This window comes from Electrophorus electricus, chromosome 10, assembly GCF_013358815.1.
Source record: "Electrophorus electricus isolate fEleEle1 chromosome 10, fEleEle1.pri, whole genome shotgun sequence".
Taxonomy (NCBI): domain Eukaryota; kingdom Metazoa; phylum Chordata; class Actinopteri; order Gymnotiformes; family Gymnotidae; genus Electrophorus; species Electrophorus electricus.
The window spans coordinates 16,191,030-16,218,307 of NC_049544.1; the positions used below are offsets into that span (position 1 = coordinate 16,191,030).

Below are 27,278 nucleotides of genomic sequence, written 5' to 3' on the forward strand. Positions count from 1 at the left end.
TCTTTGTTTTTTACATACATGAACTAAGTAATGAGTATTGCATTATCGTCACAACTTATTTATCACTTGAGCTTATTTGTACATTTTTTTCCCTTTGGGCCCTCAGAAACTCATAAATATGTATGCTTGGGTGTTCCACAAAGCCAGAAGAAAATGTGTGAGCACCATAGAGCTGAAACCAAGAGAAATGGGGTGTGTTTTGAGCTGTCAGGGTGCTGAGACATCCTGCTGTGCGACATGGTGGTGTTGTTCTGCCTTTCTGACTCACTCTACAAACACCATGGCTAAAGGGCTCAGACTAATAGCCAGCCAGGCCTCCATTTTGTTAGGATGGAGATGGGATAAACAGACCAAAGTACACCAGGAAACAGGATTCACGAGTTAGCAGGATAAATTTCAGCTATACTGAAGCCAAGCCTGTGTCGAAATGAACCCAGAAATAGACAGGCTTACAGTGTTATGAACAGTATACTATATATGAGAGGTAGCTTTAATGATCTGCTGTCTTTGCTTGAAATGTTTGATTTGAAATATAATGAGTAATTTCAATCTTTGCACATCGTGCTGTGACTGAGCTGCATATATAAAAATACTCCAAATATCTTCATGAAATCTAAGAAGAATAATTTAGTAGTTAAAACAAACAAAATAATGAAAAGCTGGAGACATAAGTCCAGGCTTAAATTTTGGAAGTCTAGGTCTATAACAGTATAGAAGCAAAAATAAATAAATAAATAAAAATTTGCCTAAAGGCAAAAATACTACATATTCTTTCAGAAAGCTAGCTTACACCCACCACATACCTAAGGCTCACTGGAAACAATCGGCAGAGCTGGAAGGGCAATTATGTGCAGATATTTCCCTCTGGAGAGTTACCCTGGTCGGGGAACAGCTATTGTTATGATTATGCATGTCACTCTGCTAACAGTGGAACAACTGGTGCCCTTATATCCATAAGGTAACAATTGCTGAATGTTTCTCAGTCTATGAATCTCTCAGTCTGTTAGTGGTGTTTCCACATCTAAGAAAGCGGTCAGGTTTCAGACAGATGGGTAGGCAAAGGAGCAAGCCCACTCAGTGACTATTCACTCTAGGTGGTGACACCATTTATCCAGAAGTAATTATGTTGATCCATATTACACTGGAATCAGTTACAGTAAAGAGATCTGACATAAAAACAGAAGTCAAATTAGGCTCAATATCAAAGTCAAAGGAAAGAAATTCACAGTAAATCATCAACAGACTGAGCTACAAAGAAGCAATATTTTCAGCAATATTTAGAATCACTTTTCTTCCCAAACTACTGGATATTAAATAATAGAACTTTCCATAGTGTATTTGAAGACATCAGAGATATTTGTCCTCAGCAGCTGTTGTGTGTTGTGTGTCTTGCATCCATGATTCATGCACCTTAATTATTGAATCCTCTTAGGCCTTGACCCCTGATTGACCCATAGACTCTTTGGCCCTCAACCTCAAAGGATCATAGGCCACTCATAAAGGTTAAGTGTTAACTGAATACCCTGAGAACATCAACAGAAGAGACTGGGAGAGGCCACTGTAGGCCTTGGCAGAGAGAAGCTGAAGAGGGGAACCTCTGTCACCATGTGGCTACCAGCCTGGCACCAGCTTTAGCGAGCTGGCATGGTGGGCTCCACAGAATGAATGCTTTGAGAGAAACGCCCTGTCTTTTGGCACTATATGAACAAAGTTTAGCTGATCTCAGAGAAATGCTAACTATTTACACTTGGGTGCTGTGAAAACAAACACATTATTTTTTTGTGATTGGGCTTCAGGAGAAATTCTTTTTTTTAAGGAATATTTTGAAAAATATTTAGCCTTATCTAATTTGCTGCTTGACCCATAAGTTGAGAGGAACCTGTATGAGGAAGACTAAGTGAAATGCATTATGCTAAAAGAATTTAGGAAAGCTGAAATCAATAGTTAGAATATAATCAATGGTGTCTCACCAATACTATTTGAGAAAATGTCATAGTTAAAATTTACAAGCTTCCAAAAGATATTAAAGTGTGCTGCTGAATCTTCTCAGAAGTGTAGTGATGATGATGCCAGATCTCTAAGAGAGATAAGATTGGATTATATGGCGGCCAGAAGGCCAGCTGGACTTTTGAAATGAATTTAGTTAAGAATTCTGTGCTACACAATAAATGCTCCCTCAGTATGATGACCTGTCACGGTGCTCACATTTTCTCTGAGTTTCCAGTCATTTTTAAGTCTCCTCTGGCTTTTGGAAGAGCACATCCTGAGATTTGGCATGCCTCAGAATGTGTGCAGACATACCTTCATGAAATGTTTTATTACACAATAATCAGAAAATAATCTCTTCCGTAGTGGAAATGCACACACAAACACAAGCCCTTCACAAAATAGGGACAGTCTAGCATACACCTCACTTAAATTTTGTTTGGTTTATTGAGTGGGAACAGATGTCCTAAACCAAAAATAAATCTATTTTGCCATTTAATTTAGATGTAAAACACACAAATATTTTAGATTTTCGGTTATATAAGAACAAAAAGGTTTTTTTCCCCCCAAAACATTTAGAACAACTTTTAGTTCCATTTGATTTCTCATTGTATGAAATCTGTAAAAAATATTTGCTACTGTAAGGTATGTACAATCATAAATAAGTTAAAAGCCTTTCTTCTTGTATGCTGTAACTAATTGTTTAACACTTTTAGCATTTAGTTGGATGTACAAGCACATAAACCAGCAATATTAACACAACTGTGTTAAGCTGATTGCAGGAATGTGCTGGAAATGATTACAGCTTTTTACTTTGTATCTTAATGGATCTCATACTTGAGTTTGTTTGAACAGTTTCAACTTGGCCATGCTGAAAGCAGCTGTGCATTTCTCTGTTTCTCTGCTGTTTGACTGCTGGAGCCCTTCTGTGCATGCTGGGAGGTGGAAGTAGTGTCGGTGGCTCATGGGCCCATATGATGTAGTGTAGATTCAGCAGGCTGTTCATTATTCCCTGCTGATGTACCTGGTGTGTTGCCAGCCTTTGTCTCCCCCCCCTTCTCATGCAGCAGTATCCACTCACAGTCATCAAAAAGAAACTCAAGCCCTGCACAAGCAAGACTCCAGCCTTTAAATATAACCCTTCGGCAGCTTCTAAAAAGTGAACCGAAACACCAATTCCACGTCAAGCCAACATTATTCTCGGTCCCATTTTAAATTGTTGCCTTTACTTTTGTGAACTTTGGTCCCTTTAATTTTCTTTGCAGGACAAAGTTACCTTGTTACCTAGTCTTCTACCCTGATCACTGCCATCTGTGGAGACTATTTTGCCGACTCATGCTTTTCTCTCTAGTAGCATGCTGAGATGAAAGGCGGTTTTAACAAATACTGTTTAGATACAGGGAGGCGTTTTTAGAACGAGCTTGCACTGGATGAACCAATCACAACACTCACATTCTTTATGTGCATGATCTAGTAGTCTGCTGCTTATTAAATTTTATGAAGCAAACGTAGAGCAGGTTAATGGCACTAGCCATTGATGCTTCTCTTTGAAAGCATGAATGCATGTGGAGAAAATCTCCTGTGTATCCAAACATTTGTTTAGTGTTGTATGCAACCCAAGAGAAACAAGGAAAAAAAAAAGATTTACTTTTTGGTAAAACAGGCCTTGGCTGGCTGTTATTTTGTTTCTTCTCTTTCCTCAGGTCAAAAAAATAGGATTCTCTTCTTCATTTTGGCATGTTTGCACTGATTTGCCAAGCATCTGCTTTTAGGCTGAATTTTTGAAAGCAGTTTTTAAGCATAAAATCTAGCAATTAATAGAAAGTTTGTTCATGTGCATGACCTAGCAATGACTCTGCCCATTTTCCCATGCTGTTCTGAGATGAACCTGTTTGTTGTTCCAGCCTGTTCATCCCTCTGTAAGACTCTACTGAGACTGATGAACAGTGCTGAGGTTTATGGGGCTCTCAGCTACCATCAGCTCTGCAATGCACGCCAGTTTTAAAAAAAGACCCTTCACTCTCAACTCTACAGCCAAGTAACTTAACCTTCAGTATGTAAACCCTTTATAGATCTGAAAATGAGAGCCATTGCAGCTAAAGGGTGTCTTAAAGTACCTGGTAAGTGTGAAACCAGTGGACTTTCAGTTTTTAGCAGGGAAATGTGTGGTTATTTAAAAAGAAACTGGCGTGGGGTTTGAATGGATTGGTTTAATTAAAGTTGCTTGCAAGTCAGGGGACCTGAGCAGGGCAAAATACAAAAGGCTGCAGCTCGCTGGAGCACAGAAATGAGAACCAGACAGGATTGTACTTTATCCAAGGACATTGGAAATCACAGGCTTTATTGTGGCTCAGGACATTTCTGTGTTTGGGTGCATTTAAGAGGTACTGCAGCTTATTCTTAGACTAAATATCATTTTATCTGACATTGTTTGGCATGAGTGGAACTACGAAATTCAAATTTGCCTTTTATACTTACTGTGTTTTTACATATTATGTATTATATGGTCCTTGGAATCAGTGAGCTGTCTAAAAAGCTTTAGAAACATGAGTGGATTATGTATTTAGTACTGATACTTATCTTTTAGTATATTACATCAGTGTTTTCCTTTAAGTCTCAGTACATTAATGACATTACACAATGGTTTACACCGATTCTTGTTGATTTACTTTGTAATGAAAAAAAAATAAGAAAAAAATTTAGTTAAACTAAACATTTCAATAATGTAGTTTATGTATATAGTTTATTTTTGGTAATTAAAGAGATGATGCAGTGTTCAGAACCATTTATGGTTATATACAGTGGTACATGTGGTTTATATGTAGTGTCTTACAGTACCTAATAACTAAAACTGTAGACCTAAACAAAAACGTGACATGCAGCCAAATGGCTCTATAAGACCTGTGAAAACAGGGCTGCAAAAGAAGCTTTGATACCACTGAATATGTAAGGTGATACTGAGCCTCAGTACTCGCAACACTATGCACACATAATTTGAGCAAAGGCCTTGATGTGTCTGTTCCCTTACAGTGTGCGTGGGGCCGATGCGGGTAATGGCATCCGGGTGTTCATCCCAGACATCGGCATGTTCATCGCAGGGCTGGTCATGTGGCTCCTGTGTCGCAGTCTGGAGAAACCTGCAGCGAAGGACACCTCGCAGCACAATGCTGACTTCAACCCCGACTGCCAGGTGAGCTCACACACTTTTACAGCTTTAATGTGCTTTGCAGAAAATCTCTAAAAAAAAAATGTAGGGTTTTTTGAGGTTTTCATAAAAGTTTTTTTTTTTTAATCGTCATGTTGAATTCTATGCTATTTATGACACTTTTTGGTTGAATGGATTTTTGGACCTTACTATTCCAGAAAGATCTCATCAGATCTTGTGATAGCACGCAGATCAAAAATTACAGAAAAGCAGAGCTGTGTCTCTCATTTCAAAGATACTCTTCAACATAAACAAATTGTTTTGAATAATCCTCTTTTGGAGGCTGCAGCTCAAGGCTCTTCCTCCATCTTTTACTGCAGGAGGTAGATCCCTACCTGGCAGACAGAAAGGCCGCCTCTGTGTAAATTATGAGCCATGGCTCTGAAGAGGATAATAAGGTGAAGTCATTACTGTCTGGACAAATACCAAGCAGAGCCATGTTCACTGCTCGTGATTTCAACCAGTGCTGCTCCTTTTCCTGCCGCAATAGTTCGGATGTACTACTGTGCAGCATGTTGTGGCCTGAAAGCTGTCCTGAATGATGAGAGCTGTCAGTACACTTGGTCAGCTCATGTATACCCACAGAGCTCTTTTTTCACCATGGGGGGCTGTGTATTGGTCATCTGGCAAACCCTGTGCATAAGCTCGAACACGGGACGGCTGCAGGAGCAAAGTGCTGTAAAAGCCAAGCCTCTGAGACCCGAATTACTGTCAGAATTCAGCTTCTCACTGACAGAATGGCAAGTTGTTCTTATAGTACTGAGTTTTAATAAGCTTTTTTAATAAGCATGTACTCAGAAATCATTTACCACAAGGAGATAATTGGATCTCTTCATTTGGGACTTTTACCTATGTTTGTAATGGTAATTTATGTTCAAAGATAAACATTTTGAGAGATTTATCCAAATAACTGCCTGAACCCAATAAAAATGCACTGCAGTGGATGTAGGAGCAATAGCTCCCAAAGCCAGTTGCTTACTGTCAATGACCTGTGCAAATGGGGCAATCAGTTATTGTACTGAAATGCAGAGTTCAGAATATCCACTTGAAACTGTCAACATTACAATTTAAAGAGCATCATTTACTTTCATACTATTTGGCAATAACTGCACAGATGAAATCCTCTTTTAATATAACATGTACAAAAAGGTGATCCAGTAAGTATAAAAATATTTCAGGAACGTTGATTTCAGCTAAGTGCAGGTTTTGAACTTGACCCTCACTTTAAATTTGAGGTCCTCCAGTTCCAACCATAATAAATCTACACCCGTTGCCTCCACCTCTTCTATTACATAGCACATATAAAAATGCTCATAACATTTCAGCCAAAAGAAGGATGAGGAGGTAAACATCATACCAGCTCAGGAAACATATGAAAAAACTTACCAGAAAAAACATACACTTGTATTGCATCCATCTTGCTTTGAAAGGGGAGAAGGATTTTTTTCTCCCCTACTATTAAAACTATGTTCTGTTCCCCTAGCACACTTGAAGAAGAGTCTAGGTTTCCTAAGAAATACATATCGTGTGTTAAATGGACCCCAATAAAAACATGCCCATTCCCACATTAGACTATTGGCAGTATTGTTATTAGAAACACATTAGCCACTCTGGCCATTTCTCCTCTTAGCTAATGGCATCCTTCCCATACCTGACTTAGGTAGGTTTAACAAATACTAGCGTTGATCACTGTATTGTGCTCTATTTACAGGGTCTCCCCTTCCTAGAACATTCACCTTCCCATCCAGTTGGGAAGGGCTTGCATGATCATTCCAAAATAGCCTTTTTTTCTTCTTCTTTTTTTTGTTGCATGAACTGAAAAAATTCTCCCACCCCTGTGCCCGGGTCTGCCTTTTTGCCTGGCCTTGGTTTGCTAAACTCTGCCAGCCGTGCTCCTGTTTGCCCTGGCGGCAGGATCCTGGCCTAATTTTGCCCTCATCCTGGCAAACAATCTGTTTATTTTTTATGGTTCCCCCCCCCCACTGTGTCTTATTTTGAAATCAGAGCCAGTATTATCCAGGTAAATTGCTTGTTTGACATGAGGACTGATGTATGGGGAATTGGGCTGGAGCACTCTGACAGGTGGAGCCTATAAACTAATGGACTGTTTGTAAGAAGGAGGAAGTCCTTGTCCAATAACCCCGACCTAATATCTATAAACATGCTTAACATCGTTCTTTGGCTTAATATCTGTCAAGAAATACAACCTCTGGTTCATGGTGCTGCTCTTTGTGCTCAGTCTCTTTCATAGTCCTGTATCAAACAGGCCCTTCAAGAATAGCAGAAATGTGTAAACTGGATACTGTTTATGCTGAATGGTGTGATTATTTTTGGCACACAGAAACATTCCAATCCTTGCTCAAGTATCTTTGCTCATGAAATGAAGAACTGTTTTTATTCATTTTATTCATGTTTACACTGATGAGATATGGATCATGGCTGGAAATCTGCAAGGATTAACACTGGGAGAAAATTGTAAAAATAAGTTTTAAAAAATAGTGGCAAGCAGCACTAAAAACACAGGTTTAAAGCAGTTTAGTAGACTCATGTCCCATGTATAAGATAGATAGATAAATTACTTTATTTATCCACAAGGGGGATATCCTATACAGATTTATTAAACAGAACTACATATTAATTACAGCAACAAAGAGACCAGGAGTTTAATTTATGCTTCAACAAGTAGTTTTTCACTGCATAAATCTGTCTGGATTCATTCAAACTGACCCATTCAGACATAGTGCTTACAAATGTCTAAACTGGCAACATTACTTGCAAACAATGTGGATTTCATAAATTAGCCTGAAATATTTGTCCATGAGAAACATATTTGTACAACTTATGAAATAACTGCTTAAATGAACTTTTGAAGCAAAATTGCAGTCATTAGTTAACGTGTACTGGGGTGCCCCTTTTTTGTCTTTGGAAATGTATCAGAGTAGAAATAAAGGTTGACACTTAAAAGTGTACATTCATTACTTTGCACCACTGATCACTTTATGAATGTGTTTATCATTGTATGAATGTGAAAGTCTTCATCAGGGTTCAAGATATACATCCACTGAGTGTCAGGAAGGAGAATGAAGTATCCCAGAATAATGCTGAGTTTGTGTCTCAGTGCATTATCAAGCCATCCTGCCACTGAGCTGAGCCTTGTATAAACTTGAGGGAATTTTGGTACATGCTACATTAATTATAGTACAATATTGCGTTGCCACAGTAAGCTGTGTGCAGTGTGGCCACACTTGCTAAAACCTCCCTATATTTCACTGCCGTTAATGATTTTGCACCCCAACACTAAAGTGAATAATGTAGAATGGATGTGTGTGTGTGTGTGTGGGGGGGGGGGATGATGCTGTGTGAGTGTCAGGGAGTGGGGAGGCACATCTGGAACACATTAGCTGATGATATTTTCAGTGGCAGTAATGGTGCTAAAGTTACCATATCCCCTGCATAGTTTTCTCTTTCTTTCTCTCTCTCTCTCTCTCTCTTGCTTGCTTGCTCACATTGTTTTTGTTCTCCTTTGTTCTTCTTTTGCTTTAAATTTTCTCACTTTCTTTCCTTTAAACTCATATTTTCACCCTGTTAAACATGCAATATATATCCATGCTGATTCAACATTACCATTGATTACAATATGACACACCTAGTCAAGAACTCACAGAGATATATATGCATGCACTATTTGACAAGAACCACCTTATCCTGAAGTAGACTTTTCCTGGCTAGACCATATCCTTCTCCTCCTTTTCTTAGTCTCTTTATCTAAGTGTTTTTATCTTGCTCTCGTTTTCAGGGAATTGTTTTGTCTGACTGTGCAGTTTAAGAGTGGTAATGAGATAGAACATACACCCCCAGCCAAGAATTTTATCACTTATGACGTAGATAATTCAAACCAAATTCTACCATATGCCCTGGGGTGATGTATATGTGTCTATTTGTATCTCTCTGTAGCTATGGGTGTATGATACAGAGATGCACACACACATAGTGAGAGAGACAGAGAAATAAAGATTCCTCTCTCCCACCACTAACTTTATCAATGTTTTTGATTATTTTAACTTTCACATGTATTCAGCACCATGGACAGCACACACTATTCAAACTTAATTAAATATTTAAATATTTTTTTCCCCCCAAGTATGCAAGTATGTAAATAGTTTTAATATTTTGCTTAGGCTGTACTATTAATGTGGTTTTTGATGTGAAGTAGTCTGTTTAAACACTCGCCTGTCTGGTATGCTTGTAAGTGTTCAGCCTATCAATGACAACACCTTCTAAAATGGTTCTTTGGTATTATTTTTCCTCTCTTTTTGGGCAAATATTTTTGGATGTTATAGAAAACTATTCAAATATATTACTTGCATACAAAAGCCAATGGATGGATCAGTTCTGTTTGAAGTATTGGTTTATGCAAGACACACAGCTGATGAGAGTAACTCTGAACATCTGAAAATGAGAGAAAATCAGGTTCTAGAAACATGTCTAGCTGTTCTCTTCCTCTTTCGCCCTGACAAATATCACAGCTGTTCCCACTATTCATCCCACATGCAAGATCTGCAAACACAAACAAACCAGACACAACTCATTCAATCAGTTAGGATGCTTGCTGGTCTGAGAGTAAACAGATCGCCAAGGGATTATTTCCTTTCCTTGAACTGAGCCATGCAAGAGAGATTTGTTTGTGTAACGTTTAGTCCCAGATAACTCTTTACTGGAGCTGCACAGAGCTCTTATTCACTGCAGCGGTATGATAAATGCATTGGAGGAAAACATTCTGGAGACTTTTGCCTCAGATCTCCAGGCTTCTGCACATAAACCACTGACTAAGCTCTCCAATGCCAGCATTATTTCAGTGTGGGCATATTCACTCTGTGTTTGAAAGCAAGAGGGCCACCTAGAATTTTAGCCATTTTTCTTTTCTTTTTTCAGTGACTATTTAGTGATTCACCTAAAAGAAGCCTGATTTTGATCAAACAGACCTTTTACACATGTCAAAATGATCTACCTAAGAAAGGCATTTTGAGGAATTGAAATAACTTTCAGACTGAGATCTTCATGTGGTCAGATGTTAGCACCTTTACATCCTTAAATCCTTCACTAATAATGAAATTCAAATGAAGTTTGAATAACTGTTTGCTTTCTGTAAACTGTTATGTTTAATAACTGTTTATGTTTGGTGGATTTGGGCAGCATTATGTGACATAAGACATAGACCCCTTTCCTGAATTAATGTATGTGTTGATATTGATTGAACATGCTTGTGTGTTTTTTTTCCCAGGAATCATTCACCATTCTGGAACTCACGTATGTGTTCTAGGGAAAATGTGGTGTGTTTTGTAGCCATAGAACTCTGATAATGCGATTTAAGTTTTTCTTGATTTATGCCTGTAACATTGGAGGCTAGGCACTACACAGGAACAAGCCAAGTGTGACAAAGTGATGTTTATTGACACGACACAACAGACAACGTAGCACACAAGCTAATGCAAGGTTAATCACTGACATCATCTACGACTAAACAAGAGACTTATATACACTCACGACACAACACAAATCAAGGAGTAGGTATGATACACGGGGAGGGCGTGGCCATATGAACGAACGAACGAACACACACACGGAGACATCTTGGAGAAGGGGCCGTACCAAGACAATGCTCTCTTTTTATTTATCATCTCTTCTTTATGGGTCAGTAGTGGAGTCACTTTGGCACTGCTAACACCACTCAGGGAGATTAGATTAACATTAGATTAGATTAAATTTAGATTAGATTGATCAGGTAATGGGGACTTTCCTCCTTCCCAGCTTTGTTGCTGTGTAATGGAATTTTTTCAGTTCGGTGAAACCATAATTTTTTTTCATTTGCTAGAGATATTATCAGTCTTCAAACAGTGTGATTTCTTGTGTCTCATAATTCATTCATGTTTCAGATAATCCATGTTTTCATAATTCATGTTTATAATACATTTTATGTGAAATGTTTATGCTATGTTTAAAGTAAATCTCACCTTATTGAATTGTTATGTTGATGTTTTTTGACAGTCTATGAAATCTTTGTAGACAAATAAGATTTAATTTATGATTTAATTTAAGATTTAATTGAATAAACAAACATCCACCATTTGCCCAAACCAAACTTTATAGTGGGGGTCTTTGAAGTAACATATATCACTGTCTACAGCATTTTTAAAATGAAACCACTGCTGACATAAAGCAGTTCTGTAAATGATCTAAAATTAGGCCATATCAGTTCCTATTTAAGGTATATGATGATATGTTGCAAATCATAAACCACAGTTCATTTGTAATTTTATGCATTCAATTTCTCTTAAAAACACTTACTGTTTTTTTGTGGTTTACAATTTTAAATCCTTGTGAGAGTAACATAATGAGAGCAATACTAGACTCTTGAAATAGCTGTGTCATGTAATTCACTAACACTTCATATTGATTTCCTGTTTGTCTAATATATGTAGCGTATATATATTGTTTGCCTACATATTATTTAGATTGTAACTGTTCCATAAATGGATCATAACATTTTGAAATAATATGAGAGCGATTAATTGGGAATAGTACTCTAAAGGCTAACATGATTCAACTATGTTCTTTCCCATCTCTACAGGAGCAGGAGGATGAAGAGGATGATGAGGATGAAGAGAAAAACAAGAAGCCAGAACTGGAACCTGACCTGCTCTTCGAGGAAGACTTGGGGCCTAACAACGAAAACTGTGAATTAGCGGATGAGGAAGAAGAAGTGGAGCAGGAAGAGACAGAGGTGCTGGAAGAGGAGGAAGAGGAAGAGAGCACCAGGATGAAAATGCTGCGACAGATGGCAGAAGTGGCGTCCAAACTCAAAGAAATCATTGGCGATCTGATTACGAGTGCAGGAAAAGTAGTCGTAACCATATTACTGGGCCTTACAGGTACATTGTATTTACACAGAGAGACTGCTAGCCATATTCTATAGATACAGTATTAATATGTGTGTACTTTTGTCTAAATGTCCTGTTTATATGGCAGGTATTGCTCTGTGAGGGGTAATGTTCTTTAATATAATCGGCTGTATGTTCGTGAATGAACCCAGTTCTAACGAGGGCTACACTGTTTCTGTGCCATGTCACGGTGCAGGTATAATGCTACCCTCCCTCACCTCCACGGTGTACTTCTTCACCTTCCTGGGCCTGTGTACCTGGTGGTCATTCTGCCGCGCGTTTGATCTGCTACTCTTCAGCTGCCTGTGTGTGCTGATGGCCATCTTCAGCGCGGGACACCTAATTATGCTCTACCTCTACCAGTTCCAGTTCTTCCAGGAAGCCGTTCCCCCTGGAAACAGCTATGCCAGGTCAGAGAACACCACCACTGCATGCCTGCGCTGTTATATGTAGAGGCAGTAACAGTTACATGTACCTAGCATGTGTTCTGGTCTGATGATGGCTGTAATTTTGGCTCAATTAAAAGCCTTCTGTTGTACATTAGGAACATCATATATGGCAAAACCTTTTCAAAATGGTTTAGGTTTTGAATTACTAAATGTCCCTCTTTCATTTTAGGAAGCAGAACTTTGCAGGAATAGCATAATAAAACACATAAAAGGTTTCAGGCGTGGCAAGCTTCGAGTCGGGTTGATGGTATGATTTATATCATGCACTTTTTTTCATGTGAAAGGCATCTCAGCCACATACTAACAGTTACATCCTGAGCTACTTTTGTGCTTCTCTTATATCCCCATACTATGACCAATAAAGTTATAGCACTATACAAAACTGAAACATGAAACCAAAAAAAAACAATCATGAAAAGCTTCTGAAAGGCTGTGATGGAATCACACTTGGCAGCACAAGTATGTGGTTGGTGCCAGCCTCAATCATACTGTATCTGTGTGTATGTGGCATGATTGAGATTGCTGACCAGGTTACAGGGCAGCAGCCGACTTCCTCATCAAAGCATTTTGAAATGATCAGCTGTGCTTAAAGGCAATATAAAGCATCTGAACAAGCAGGCAACAATGTCTCTGACATCTGCACAGGACACGGACATGCTAGATTTCATCGGTCTAATTCTTTAGCCTGGCTAAAGCCGCTCAGACCTGAGAGGTGTAGGACTAAAACCATGCTGAGAATCTGTAGAGGAAAAAATGGATACAAATTATACAATAGTAACTTAAAATATGAGATTTTCACTGGAACTATTAAAAATCTACGATAATATACGATGATACAATAATGCTTGTATCTGTCAGTTTTCCATTAAGCACCTCTTTGGTTTGTTGTAGTCAGTTCATCACTATGTGTTTTTGTGGTGTCTTTAGGCCATTTATGAAATCAGAGTAGGCTGGTGTTGCTCCTGCGGATGTGTGCGTTCCTATACTTGGAGAGGCACCTGACTGGGACTTTTTCAAGTGTCATGTGTATCTGACCTTCATCTTGTAGTCTAAGGAGAAAAAGATTATCTCATTCTATCAGATCGTTTCTAATCTCATTTGAGTATTATCACCTTAAATATCAACAATTTTTATATTCTGCATAGCCCGTATCTTAAAGCTGTTTTGTCCTGCTCAGATACACTACACACAGAACAGATATTTGCACAGTCCAAAGTGTATATGTGCTGAGATTAGACGTTAGATGTTTCATAACCAGTGTAGTTGTATCATGCATTGTTCATAACAGCCAAAGTTTCAGCCTAAACATTCAGTATAATCTGTCATATGGCATCAGTATCAGATAATGTACCATCCTGTTTCTTAGTTAAAAATGTTTACATCATTAACCAGAATGTCAAAAACCCCCTTAGCCCACTCTGATTCTCTGACTTCGAGGAGAGGAAGAGGGAGCGGCAGACTGCAAAGATCCAGGTGGTTCTCGTTACTGCAGGATGCCTATTGGCTTCGGTTGAAATTACACAGCTGGTTTCAGGGAATTCTACATGAATAACTGACTGGGGATAGAGAGAGAGAGAAAAAAAACAAGAGAGAGAGAAAGGGTAAGACAAGGGAGGGGGGGTGGAGAAACAAATATTTAAAGCCCTATGTGAAGTACATGCAGTTGTTCTAAATTAGGCCTCAATCAAGGTCTCTTACTGTGGAGATGCTCTGTGCCTGAGTAGACGGCAGCCGAGGTCTGTGCAGTATAATATTACTCAATGCCTACAGCAAGAGCTTTGTGAGGCCCATTAGTGGCGGATACAGGACTAATTGTGCAACTGTTGTGTCTTGTTAAGCGCTCTGCAAATGTCCCTCCTAAACCTGTAAAGGACAAATGCTATACACCAGCTGTCCCTAGGAGCTTGAGAAGTATGCATCCAAAATCATCTCTTTGCTTAAAGTCTTTTTAGTATGTTGATTTAAGAGCTGTTAGACATGATTACAAATTGATAAATTGTGTCTGGGAGAAACTTTAATGTGCTACAGTGATCACCATTCTCTTCTTTTTCTCTGATGGCAATGGCTGAAACTTCATGCACATTCAAAGCTTCCATAAAAGATGGATACTTCACATTGAGCCTTTGCTGCAGAATAAGGTTTTAAACAAATTCCTAAAATTTGTGCAAAGAATGTCAAAGAGACTGACCAAAATGTCTGCATACATACAGAGGAAACCTGCTATCTTCAAGAAATACAATAAGTGGTGGACAAGTACAGGAGTGTCATGTGCAAAGAAAGCAAGAACTTGTATCATGAGTGAAGAATATGCTTAATGAAAGCCTATTAGGTGATCACATGGGGCTGGGGTATTTTTTTACAGGATTTAGTGGTTTCTCTCTTGGTCAAAACCAGACAACAGTCCTAATTCCTGTAGACCCACATCTAATAGCAAAGCATTGACTTTGGTAGGCAATGTCTGTGAAGCTAAAACAAAACTTCTCTTTGGCAATTAGAAAAAAGCATTAAAATCAATTCCATATTTAATAGTATTATTTCTGGCAGGGTCACAGTTTTGATTACATCCTTGCTCTGCCCCAGAGCATGTTTGCATTTCAGTTTAACCAAATAGAACAACAAATCTCTTCTATGTAGCTAGCAAAGTCTTTGTGGTAGAATAGTGCACAAAACAAATCTCTCCCAGAAATGGGATAGTAATTACTGTTTTTGTTTTACTCAACATTAAAAAAGGCTTTCAACCTGGAAACAAAGTAGTGATTCAAACTGGAGCTTTTACTTCTGGGACTGTATGAATTCATGCCAGCTCTGTTCAGACCCCAGAGTAATAAGAGCTATTATCATTTCTGCATCCAAGCTTCATTATTCTTCAAATGCAGAATGGTTTGGAGGGTGTATATTTGGATAATACGGATGTTCAGCTGTTTAGCTTCCATTTCATTCTACTGAGCTTTGCTTCTCTGAATATGTAGCAAGCCGCAGACTGACTACAAAAACTACATGTTGGTACATGAGGAGTACATCCTGACATTGCAACCCCCTTTCCTTCCTATTTTCCCTATGTGCAAATTATATTCTTTACTATGATCATTTTTATTTATACACACAAGCCAAAAGTGACACCGTGACCATAATCCAGGTCATTTTAAGAGACTGAAGAGGAAATGGAGAGCTTGCATGTGATATTGTTCTCTTTAGCTGCTCTGGTATCAGTGCTCAGTCTGCTTCTTATAATTTTTCTATGTTCTTAAACAGGACTCTGTTGTTTTGGGTTCCTTCTTAGGCAATCTAAGTACAGGACCATTGAAAAGGCAGGAACAAATGACAGTAGAGGAATGGAGACTATGCATTCAAAAACAAGAGAAACAGACCAGAGACACCTGGCATGGATTAGCAGCCAAGAGACTGAATACACAGTAGTGCAGTGTACAAAGTATTATTTCTGATGCATATCTTATAACATTTATAACATATAGGTGATGTTAGAAAGAGTCTTATGTGTGCATCAGCATATCAAAGGGTTAAAACCTTCTTGTACATGATTTTTCAATATGACTGTCTCTGCCATCTTACAACGCCAACCTTACTGCACCAAATTACCTCTTTTTCTTTCTTACCTTACCTGTTTCTTTTCACCAACTAACCTTACATCTGCTTCTCCCCTCAGCCTGTTTGGCATCTCTCCAGTGGTGCTGAGCAACTGCTCTCACACTTGGATGTTTGAAGTGAACCATACGCTGGAGTGGTATCATTTTGTCAATCCCATCATGCTACTGGTGATGTACTACACCCTGGCCACACTGGTTCGTCTGTGGCTGCAGGAGCCAGACCACGCGGTCAGTTTGCTGCACCCCATCACTCATAAGCTCCATGGACTTCTCTTTTAAGCCACCGTGCAGAATATGGATGGATGTGGGCTGTTCCTTTTCTAGCAGGTAAAGGAGAAAGTAGAGGAGCAGGAGCCCCACCTGAAGCTGGACGCTCCTCACACAGCACAGAAGAAGAGACAGAGATGGCGCATGGCACACTACTGCCCAGATGAGAGAAACGTATGATGAATATTTATTGTTTTTCATTTATTTGTTATTTATTAGCACTTTATGATCCTTACAGCCACTTTCTTTGATGCTCAGATTTTCTTTTTTTCTGGAAGGTTGTGGCATCTTCTTTTTAAGATTGTAAATCAGATCTTAATAACATAATGCTATTTTTATTATCAGCCAGAATACAGATGCCCATAAAAACAAAAAACAAAAAAAAACAGTTGTCTACATGTTATCTTGATGTTCTGCCAAATGACTTTCTCAAAATATTTTTTCAGCTAATCAGCTGCAAGTAGTTAATCATAGTAGTTAATACCTCATAGCATGTACTTCCAAAGTCAACTGCCACTCTTGAAAAAGAAAACTTTAGATACTGTCTCAAATCTTTCTTTTATAGGTAAGATTACTGAGTATATTGAGAGAAGTGTTTTTAAACAACTAACCAATTTTTACGTAAATGGATATTTTGATAAATTCTAATCAGATTTTCTAATTCACCACAGTACTGAGACTGGCCTAATGAGGGATTTAAATGATATATGCTTGAATACTATCTCTGGTAAAATGTCAGTTATGATATTAATACATCTTACCAATGCATTTGAGACTGTAGATCACAGAATAATTCTAGACAGGTTGGACAACTGGATTTGACTGTCCGGAACAGTTCTCAGGGTTCTAAGTCCATTTTATTCAATCTATATATGCTTCCATTAGGCCCAATTCTACAAGATAACAATATTTCTAGTCGTAGTCACAGTCATAGTTATGCAAATGTTCTTGGCTTTTTCATCTGGTGATTGCAGCCCAAAAGACACACTTTGTCCATGTTTAGAAGGCATAAATAATTGAATGAGACAGAACATCCTTTTGCTAAAAATGGACAAAAAGAGGTTATGATATTTGGAAGCATAGATGAGTGCTCACAATTAGTACACATCTTGAATCTAAGGATCAAAAAACTAAAAACATAATCAGAATTCTCTGCAGATTAATAGACTCAGATCTCACCTTTAGTAGCCATATCAAAACAATAAAACAGCTTTAATATTAAAAACAGTCTATCATATTAAAATATACATAGAATTAGAGGCTTAATGTCCAATTAAGACCTACAAAATTTTATCTTCATCAGACTTCACCAGAGACTGAAATAGTCTCTTGTGTTTTTAGCAAAGAAAAGGGAACATAGCACAGTATGCCAGTACTAAAATATCTACACTGGATTCCAGCTAGTTATATAATAGATTTTAAAATGCTACTCCTAATCTATGAATCACTGAATTGACTAGACCCAGAATGTATGAAATGCTCACAGTATAAACAGTGTACGTCACTTAGATAGTTCAGATAGTAGAACTCAGAATTCAACTTAAACATAGTGAACTGAAACCACCTGGATCCAACTTCCTGAAAAACTTGAAAATATTTGTTCGAAATATAGCTATTTTTATTTCTCAGGTTAAAACACTTCTATTCTCTTGTGCCTATATTGAGCACTAACACGAGCTATGCAGCACTTTATTTTACTTTAGCATTGTAAAAGTTCTTGATCTAACTTGATCTTTTTAATTCATTTAATTATCATTGATCATTATCATTATTGTTCACTTTCTGTTTCTGTTTAAACTGCCAACTGTCTTTTTAGCTTCATTTATTTGTAAAGCACCTTACCTTTCTTTGACTTGAAATTATTTGCTTTGATTGCATCATGTATTGTAACTAAATTTAACAAATTGCATAACTGTAGACAAGCTATGGGCCTGTCATATGGGACTTTATAGGGTATGTATTATGTTGCAATAACAATCTTACGCAGCTAGTGAAATATATTAATGGATATTGAATTCTCTTTCAGGTATTGATTGTGACATCCAATGGCGGCCCGGTGGATATGATGTCTATGTCCCGTGAGAACTGTCCTGCCTCTGCAGAGACATACTCCACCCCTCGCCACACAGCAGGACAAGTTGACCCAGGTTAGCCTGCCCAAAACCTCTTGTAATAATGGATACATTTGAGTTAGATTACCTTTAATGCATCTGTTAGCAGATATATTGACAGTAAGAAATAGCGTTCATAATATTGCACATCTCCGTTTGTGTGGATACATATGTGCAGAAAGTGTGTATGATCAAGTATTCTTGAAAACACCTGCCTCCCATTCCCTAAATATCACCACCACTTCCGAGAAGTCCCCACAGTTTGGAGAAAGCCAGCACTTGTTTGGAATCTGTAGAATTACATGACCAACTTAGAGAAGCTTTCCTTTTTCAAGGACTAAATTATTAGATGATTCATGGGATCCAACCAGACTTTTGCAATACTAACTACCCAGTCTGTCTTTTTTCAACAAACACACACACACACACACACACACACACACACACACACACACACACAGTTTTTCCCTCATGCAAACACACGTTCTAATTGCAGAGAGACTGGACTCCAGTGTGTATGAGGTGGGCCTTGTGCAGGGTGAGCTCCACAGTAGCCCAGGTGTGTCTGAAAAGGCCATTCGGGTTAATGCAGTGGTCAAGACGTTCCGCTTCGTTATGAAGCAGAGCTACATCTGCGCCCTCATCGCCATGATGGTGAGTGTGGATGAACAGGCCAGGCTTTCAGCAAGTGGCCTATCCTCTGCTGCTTTTCCAAACCAGCCAATTTAGTCATTAGCCCTGACAGGTTCTGCGTAATGCATGTCAGATGCCCAAACCACCAGGATAGAAGGTTATCCACAGCTGGCCCACAATCCTTTACTGCATGAGGTATGAACAATAGATAGAATTGCCTTTTGGGAAAACTTATTTAGATCTCTAAGTTATTTAAGAAAACTACACCAACCAACCCACTGTTTTTTTCTTTCTTTATTAATTTCCTTTTGGAAAGTACAAGCAGAATCACAATAGCATCAAAGAAAATAATAGAAAAGTTAGTTAATTGTATGCAGAACTGTGTATAATGAATGAATACGTTATCAGGAAATGTTTGTACATAGTGCTTTAAAAACATGCCACCTTTTCCCAAAATGCAGCCTACAGCAGCTGATTTCACCAGACTCTTCCTCTTCCTAGGCCTGGAGTATCACCTACGTGAGCTGGTTGACCTTTGTCTTCCTCATTTGGTCCTGCACGCTGTGGATGGTCCGGGACCGGAGGAAATATGCCATGATTACATCTCCATTCATGGTGTTTTACGGGGACCTACTCATTGTGCTGCAATACATCTGGAGCTTCGAGACCCTGCAGAATGTGCCAGGCCTGTTCCCAACAAAGGGTGTGCCCTTCCGGGAGCTGGGCACTAAGGTAAGGAACATTCATAAGGTCTTAGTGTGAGTTTATTGATGTGTGTACATATGTGTGTGCACATATGTGTGGGTATCTAGTAGATTCTGGGATGTAATTAGAGTACAGATGTATTAAAATAATATTGCTGCATATTTTACTTTTTTCTAATGTAGCTGATAAGTAAGCAAACTATTTTAAATTGCATAAGGTATGCAGAATTAATTTTCTCATTTTGCTGTAATAACTTCACTTTTATTAAACTGGAGTGTTATTAAACACAAGAATAATGAATCACAATTGTTAAGTCAGTTGGAAACCATTTACAAGGCAATTTTTTCATGTGAAGTTAAAAGTAAAAATGTGTGTCTGTAGATTTTGTGTCTGCTGAGTTTCTGGCTACTATTAAGACAAGCTCTCACAGAGAGAAGGGAGAAACAGAAAGATGAAAACCAACTCTCTGATATCAGGGTAGAAGACTGCACACAGGGTGAGACTTTTTCCTCTCTTTCAAACCATGGTCATGAGTATACTGTGTCCCAAATATATGTGTTTCTAAATACAGTTAATTTTACTCCCCTGGGTACTTTTACTTTCATGTGAAATGAAATCAATCCTGGTGATTTTTTTTGGCCTGTTAGAAAATTTGTGATGTTTATATTTTCTCAGTTGTGCATGTGTGCTTGTGTGTGTGTATGTGGGTGCATGCACATGCGTTTATGCGCGGGTGTGTGTGTGTTCACCGACATGCATCTGTGTGTCTGTGTATGTGTGTTTATTACAGAGAATGATATGGACCCAGAGGCTGCAGGTCAGAGAGAGATGATGGATGTGCTGGGCAGTACTGTTATGGCCATGCTACATAAGTACTGGATCTACATCTGTGGAGGAATGTTCTTCATCGTCAGCTTCCAAGGACGCATTGTCATGTACAAAATCATCTACATGATGATGTTCCTCTTCTGTGTAGCTCTCTATCAGGTGTGTGTGTGTGTGTGTGTGTGTGTGTGTGTGTGTGTGTGTGTGTTAGAGCAATCCATCATCTCTTACTGTGGGGCATAACAAACATTACTTCTTACAAAGAGTTACAATTTGTTGTTACTATAGATATTAGATTGGCCTGCTTCTAGTCTCGAAAGAGCTGTTTTGGTGCTGCCTACTGCAGGTCCATTATGAGAGGTGGAGGTGGATGCTGAAGTACTTCTGGATGTCAGTGGTGATGTATACCATGCTGGTGCTCATCCTGATTTACACCTTCCAGTTTGAGTCCTCAGTACATGTCTGGTCCAATATGACTGGTTTGAGCAAGGAGAAGTGAGTACAACTGTAAACCATAAATAAACTTCATTAAGCGCAGTTCCAGTCTTCTAAAAGCAAAATATTAACCCTTTATTGTGGGTAGTTTCACTAAGCATTTTTTTTTTGTCTTGGTACGTGCAGGCTAGAAGATCTGGGCTTGGAGAAGTTCACCGTTTCGGCTCTGTTCACGCGAATCTTCATCCCCACCTCTTTCCTACTTGTGTGTATCTTGCACCTGCACTACTTCCATGAGCGTTTCCTACAGCTCACTGACATCAAGTCAGTGGCTGACAAGCAGAAAAGCACCATCTCCAGGTGAGAAACCAATCCCTGGATCTGTGGTCTGACTTTTAGCTTTCATTATCACTATGTTTATCAGTCCAGCAATTTGTGCTTGTACAAGAATCTTGACATATAAAATTTTGATTTCAGGAATTAGTCATGGTCTTAAAGAGTTTTGCCTTTTTTTAACCATTACTTGAGAACCTGTAACTGTAAATTCTATTTTGTCTCAAAGGCACTATGACTGTCATGTAATTTGCTTTAAAGGCCCTGTGCAGTTGTTTTATCTGTGAAAAATAAACATTTTTGTTATATATTCATGTTACCTTCCAAATTCCTCCCTAAAGCAACATTAAAAGCAATGTTTCGAATTTTCTTTTTATCGGTGGCTTTTACCATTTTGCTGAATGGCGTGGATAGACAGCCTCAGTTCAAAAGTAACCACCCAATTAGTATGTAGCAGTCTGGAAATAGGATCGCATCAATGCGGCATTACTTGTATGAACCTTAGGGGTCTCAGTCAACAGTGGAATGTATTTAAATAGAAGCTAATCAAATTCTTTAGTTAAGATAGCAGATGCCACAGTCCATATTCTTTAAAGAACGTACAGTATCATCTGTCCATTTCTTAAATATTGGTCAGGTTTTTTTTTTATTAAAGCTAATAGATATCGTGAGCCAGTGTTAACTAGCTTGCTAATGCTAGCAAATACACTTCTGGTTAACCATGTCTAGCAGGAGATAAAGGGGGAACGTCGATTACTATTGAGAGTTTTAACAAAATTGTCAATGTAGCATATCATATAACGTTATAAAAATACATTAGTAGATGAGCTAAATTACAAAACAAAATTAGCAATCTGTAGCCTGCACATTTTGTTATATTCTCATTGCTTGCTACATTATTGAAGTGAAGTGTGGGAGGGACGGTGAAATGTGGGAGGTGGGAAAATTGATTTCACAGTCCATGAATATGCAGTATAAGGTAGCTTATGATTCCTATAGCCAGTTAGCGTTATCTATGATGTCAGGGGGGCAGATGGCGGTAGTCAGGGGGCAGTATACAAAAAATAAAAATAGAGGTTATTTTATGCACTCTGCAGTGCCCAATAAATACTAAAGATCGTCACAAACTTCCTGCTAATATAACATTTTGAGTAAGGAGAAAAATACTGTGCAGGGCCTTTAATTTCTGCTCATGCAGTAACAAATAACAAACAAGTAGTAGCCACAGATGCAGAATGCTCCAGATCAATAAATGTAAATGGTAGATAATGCCAAACAAAGTAAGAAGATATTGTAGCAGAAAGATGATTAATCTGGTCTTTTTCAGGCTTGTGCATCTTGATGGTAGTCTGGCAGACATCTCCATGATAAAGCCAGAGATGAATTCCTCTGTGAAAGAGGAAGACTTGGGAGAGAAGGTGGATCTAGAGGAGGATGAGAATTATGTGAAATGTAAAGAAGAAGAAAATGAAGAAGTCTGTGACCTGTACTGCAAGGTGACAAGCTTCACGTGCCATATAACACCAGAACCTGAGCCTGCTCACGGAGATGGTAAGGTTTTCACTACACCATATGGACATCAAGAATGACTATGAAAAAAGTGTTTGTATTGGCTAATAGTGGTAACCTGCTACTACAGGTTACACTACTAGCCAGTACTAAACTATCGAAGCATGTCAGTGGTTCCAGTGATTTGGAATCTGATGTTTGTGTATGGATTAAGTGGAGATTTTCACTGGAATTGCTCTAATGGTCAGTCATTTAACCATGCAGAATCATGTGATCCTGTATAAAACTTACAATTTATGGCCTGATGACTGAAATGTGAAGAAGAATAGTTCATCTAGACAACCCAGCATCATTGTTGCCATCATTTAATTTTTATCATGTAAGTTTGGAGACGTAGCTGCCCAAAAAATGAAGAACGGGAATAATTTGAGGAAGAGGTTTTGGTAGAATATCCTCGCACTCTCTTCTCTTAACCAGATCCCAAGCTAAACACTTTTATTAAGCACATATAATGCAATCTAGTATCTTTTGAACTGTTGTTTGAACTGATCTTTTGAACTGTTGTTCAAAAGTGAATAAAAAATTAAAAAAAAAAAAAACAAGCACAATTAAATTCTTTTGTCACACCAAGGATCAGAGATACATGACCTTAAGTAACTACAACTCTATCCAAGTACATAGGCTACAGTACAGCTACTATAACAGGGTTTTATTGGTCTGGCAGCCTAATATAGGACCAGAGAAGTAAACAGACAGAAGTGAAAGAGTCTAGACATGTTTGATGAGTAAATACACTTGCAGACAGGCAAGAAGGAAACAACGTGTCCTCCACTACTATCCATTGTCTCCACTGAGAGAGCAAAGTATATCAATGATGGCCTATACTATCACCAGTCCTATTACTAGCCTATATATCTATTTTACCTATAGCCTATTATTTACTCTGTATAACCTCTAAATATCAGGTTTTCTAGGATCAGTTTTCTTTGTCATTTATACCAGTTTAAACACCAGTGTTAAATACTTAAATAATTTTTTTAAATTATATATAGGAAAAACTATTTGTAGTAATAGTAATATTTTTGTCCTATAATGCATGTCGTTATTATAACTGTGTTGGAATGCTCTAAAACGTATACTGACCAGCTGCTTTGAAAGGTGAAAGAAATCGTGTGTCTCTGAACTCAGCTGTTCTTTTCTTACACTTCCCAAAATGAATTGGCTACTTCATGAATTGAGGTCATTTGTCCAGTGTCATGAAACTAGTGTCATGCTGATGCATCGGTGTCTGAGGATGTTATATGATGTTTTCAGGAATTCAGATATTTTTCTCATTGTTGTCATGAAACTAGACTAAATGTTTTGCTCATTACCATCTGGTGCACTAGAACCCCTGAAACAGGACTGCCACACAACTGTTATGGAGTAATTTTTGATAAATGGTCTTTTGAGTGCTGGTGTTTAAGGTGGTCTGTCACTGTCAGTGGCTGTTACAGGAAAACATTACTGATTCATAACTTCAGCACTGTGGAGTTATGTGTATTTCTTCACGTATAAACAAAGATAAAATAAGAAATAATATTGTAAAGACTAATGCTTATATAAGGTGGAAGATAAATTGTTCTCAGAGGTTCACTAAGAGTTTCTAGCTCTTTCTTTTAGAGTATAAAACCAATTATGGGTCAGTCATAGTTTCTCTCCTTTATATATCCTTGTCTTCATACACTTTTCAGTGTCATATTCTAATTACTCTTTATCCTTTAAAAAAGTAAAGTAGATCAGACCTCTGGCATGTTGCATCTTTACCATGAATCCTAAGATTCAGATTGGCTCCTGTGTGTGTGCAGACCTGAGGAATAAGTGGCACCTGGTGGTGGACCGCCTGACTGTTCTCTTCCTGAAGTTCCTGCAGTATATCCATCAGCTGCAGCTCTTCATCTGGTGGCTTCTGGAGCTTCACGTCATTAAGATCGTCTCCTCGTACATCATCTGGGTCTCTGTCAAAGAGGTGAGCTCACTGGGGTCTAGCCAGCAAAGGCAAGAGAAGGTTCTTGAAACAAGTTTACATAGTCTCTGGTAAATTGCGCTATATTAGTAATCAAAGCTGACTGAAAGATGGGTTATGAATCTGAGCTTCAGTCCCAGCTATCAGTGTTCTGCCTCTGTCACTGCACCCTTGTGCAATACCACCTTCCCTAAGTTGCTCCTGAGGTGCTTGCTACCTGTAACTGACTTTGAATATATTGCTTTTTCTCTTTTCTCCCTTTCTTTTCTTTGTAGACCTGGAGTCAAAGTTACCATATCATTTGTATCATATATATCTCAAAGAGGATCTGATACCAGATAACATGTATGTGTTTTAAAATCTGGAACACATCATACATGTGCGCCCAAGAGCTTAAATGTACTTAAAGGCCCAACATGAAAAAACAGGATGCTTCTGTTTGAACAGCATGTATTAGATTACTGATCTTTGAAAAAAATCTGTTCTATTACTTGACTTTCTCTGGCATGATCTGTTCCTGATTTAAGGCTATAGTGAAAAGCATGAGGATCATGTTTAGAATATCATGAAGCCAGCATTCCCAACATGCAGGATGTGGGTATGGTTAGAGTCAGTAAAAAGCTATCCTTGCTGTATATATCCATTGATTTTAAGCTCACTGACATGAATAAAAGTTTTGTTTTATTAAAGGTTGTCTATACTATATAGCCTGCATCCTCTGGGAGCTCTAAGAGCTAGCTCTAAACCTAGAGGGCATGTTTAGTAGTCGAGTTTAGAGCTGGTTTCCATTTAATATAGGTACACAAATTACAGGCTGAAAGCTGGGCATGCTGTATGCAGGTGTGTAATGAGCATGGTGTTGTGCTGGGCTCTTTGCCAGGTGTCTCTGTTGAACTACGTGTTCCTGGTGAGCTGGGCTTTTGCTCTACCATTCAGCCAGTTCCGACCACTGGCCTCCAGCGTCTGCACCGTCTGGACTTGCGTCATCATCGTCTGCAAGATGCTCTACCAGCTCACCTCCATCCAGCCTGTGGCCTACTCCAAAAATTGCTCGATGGTGAGATGAAAAAATACCCCATCTATTACACACACAAACACAGCGTAGCATAATCACATGACCCTCTAGCGAAAGAAAATCAGATGTGTGTGGAAAAAAAGTTTTGCACGACAATTGATCATGCCACTAGTCACAACTGAGCACCTTTATTCCTTTTTCTGGCATAATGTTTGTATTCTTCACTTCTTTTTATTTGTCCTCATCCTTCCCCTTTTCCATCTCCCTGTCACTCTCAGCCTGATAACTATACAGAGGTTCAGAGGATAGAGATGGCTAGATCTCTCCTGTACAGCAACCCAGTAGACCCTGCCAACTGGGTCGGCCTCAAGAAGTTCTCTCCATTACTAGAGAATCTGAGGGTAAGTCCCTCCCCAAACACACAAACACACATTCTAACCATTTCTATAATTAATGTGTTGGCTATAAATCTCACTCCCTCTGTAGAATAACTTGCTGATGCTGGCTCTGCTAGCATTTGAGGTCACCATCTACCGTCACCAAGATTTCTACCGCATGAGGAACAATCTGAGTGCTCCTCTCACCAGAACAATCTTCCACAACATCACACGGCAACACCTGGATGATGGCATCATCAACTGTGCCAAGTACTTCATGAACTACTTCTTCTACAAGTTTGGCCTAGAGGTACCCCATTTCATATCTATTCCAATAAATGGATTTACAGGAACAATACTGAATTATTTATCTTCATAGGAAGAGAGAATTTGTAACTTTAAATTTGTAAAATTTGTACCTGTTGCAATTTAGTCATATCACTATGATTTTTTTCAGAGCTATTGTCAGACCTGAAATAAAGTATTTTTTAGACTAGTAGTAATTGATGCCATGGTGACACAAATAACAACGCTCTCTTCTCTAGACCTGTTTCTTGTTGGCGGTGAATGTGATTGGCCAGCGGATGGACTTCTGCGCCATGTTGCATGCATTCGGCCTGATTGCAGTGCTGTACCAGCGCAGGCGCAGGGCCATCGCCTGCGTCTGGCCCAGATACTGCCTCTTCTTGGCCTGCATGCTCACCTTCCAGTACCTGATGTGTATTGGCATGCCGCCGGCAGCTTGCTCAGGTCAGACAGTGATGGCACCACGGAGTAGCGTCCAGTGGTGGTTTGTCGCAGTGTGTGGTTTTAATTAAGTCGCAGTTGGTGGTGAAAGTCAGTGAGTTCTGTGTTGCTGCTGTGAATTCTATCAGGCTGC

The 27,278-nt window shown here is 38.8% G+C and overlaps 1 protein-coding gene across 7 annotated transcripts in view; it reads left to right on the top strand.

Annotated features, from left to right (window-relative positions):
• The window catches only part of LOC113574752 (piezo-type mechanosensitive ion channel component 2), an 81,109-nt gene that overhangs the window by 31,828 nt on the left and 22,003 nt on the right, over positions 1-27,278 (top strand). For 5 of the 7 annotated variants that reach the window (XM_027005889.2, XM_027005894.2, XM_027005892.2 and 2 more), the window contains exons 6-23: positions 5,017-5,176; positions 11,820-12,120; positions 12,326-12,539; positions 16,243-16,411; positions 16,508-16,624; positions 18,477-18,597; positions 19,058-19,215; positions 19,696-19,926; positions 20,281-20,395; positions 20,690-20,886; positions 21,071-21,219; positions 21,346-21,519; positions 22,820-23,043; positions 24,849-25,009; positions 25,887-26,063; positions 26,300-26,422; positions 26,508-26,708; positions 26,944-27,148. In XM_027005889.2, coding sequence (XP_026861690.2) covers positions 5,017-5,176; positions 11,820-12,120; positions 12,326-12,539; positions 16,243-16,411; positions 16,508-16,624; positions 18,477-18,597; positions 19,058-19,215; positions 19,696-19,926; positions 20,281-20,395; positions 20,690-20,886; positions 21,071-21,219; positions 21,346-21,519; positions 22,820-23,043; positions 24,849-25,009; positions 25,887-26,063; positions 26,300-26,422; positions 26,508-26,708; positions 26,944-27,148 — 3,197 coding nt within the window. The remainder of the gene's footprint in view (positions 1-5,016; positions 5,177-11,819; positions 12,121-12,325; positions 12,540-16,242; positions 16,412-16,507; positions 16,625-18,476; positions 18,598-19,057; positions 19,216-19,695; positions 19,927-20,280; positions 20,396-20,689; positions 20,887-21,070; positions 21,220-21,345; positions 21,520-22,819; positions 23,044-24,848; positions 25,010-25,886; positions 26,064-26,299; positions 26,423-26,507; positions 26,709-26,943; positions 27,149-27,278) is intronic. The other 2 variants (XM_027005890.2, XM_035530484.1) reach the window with 1 other exon arrangement.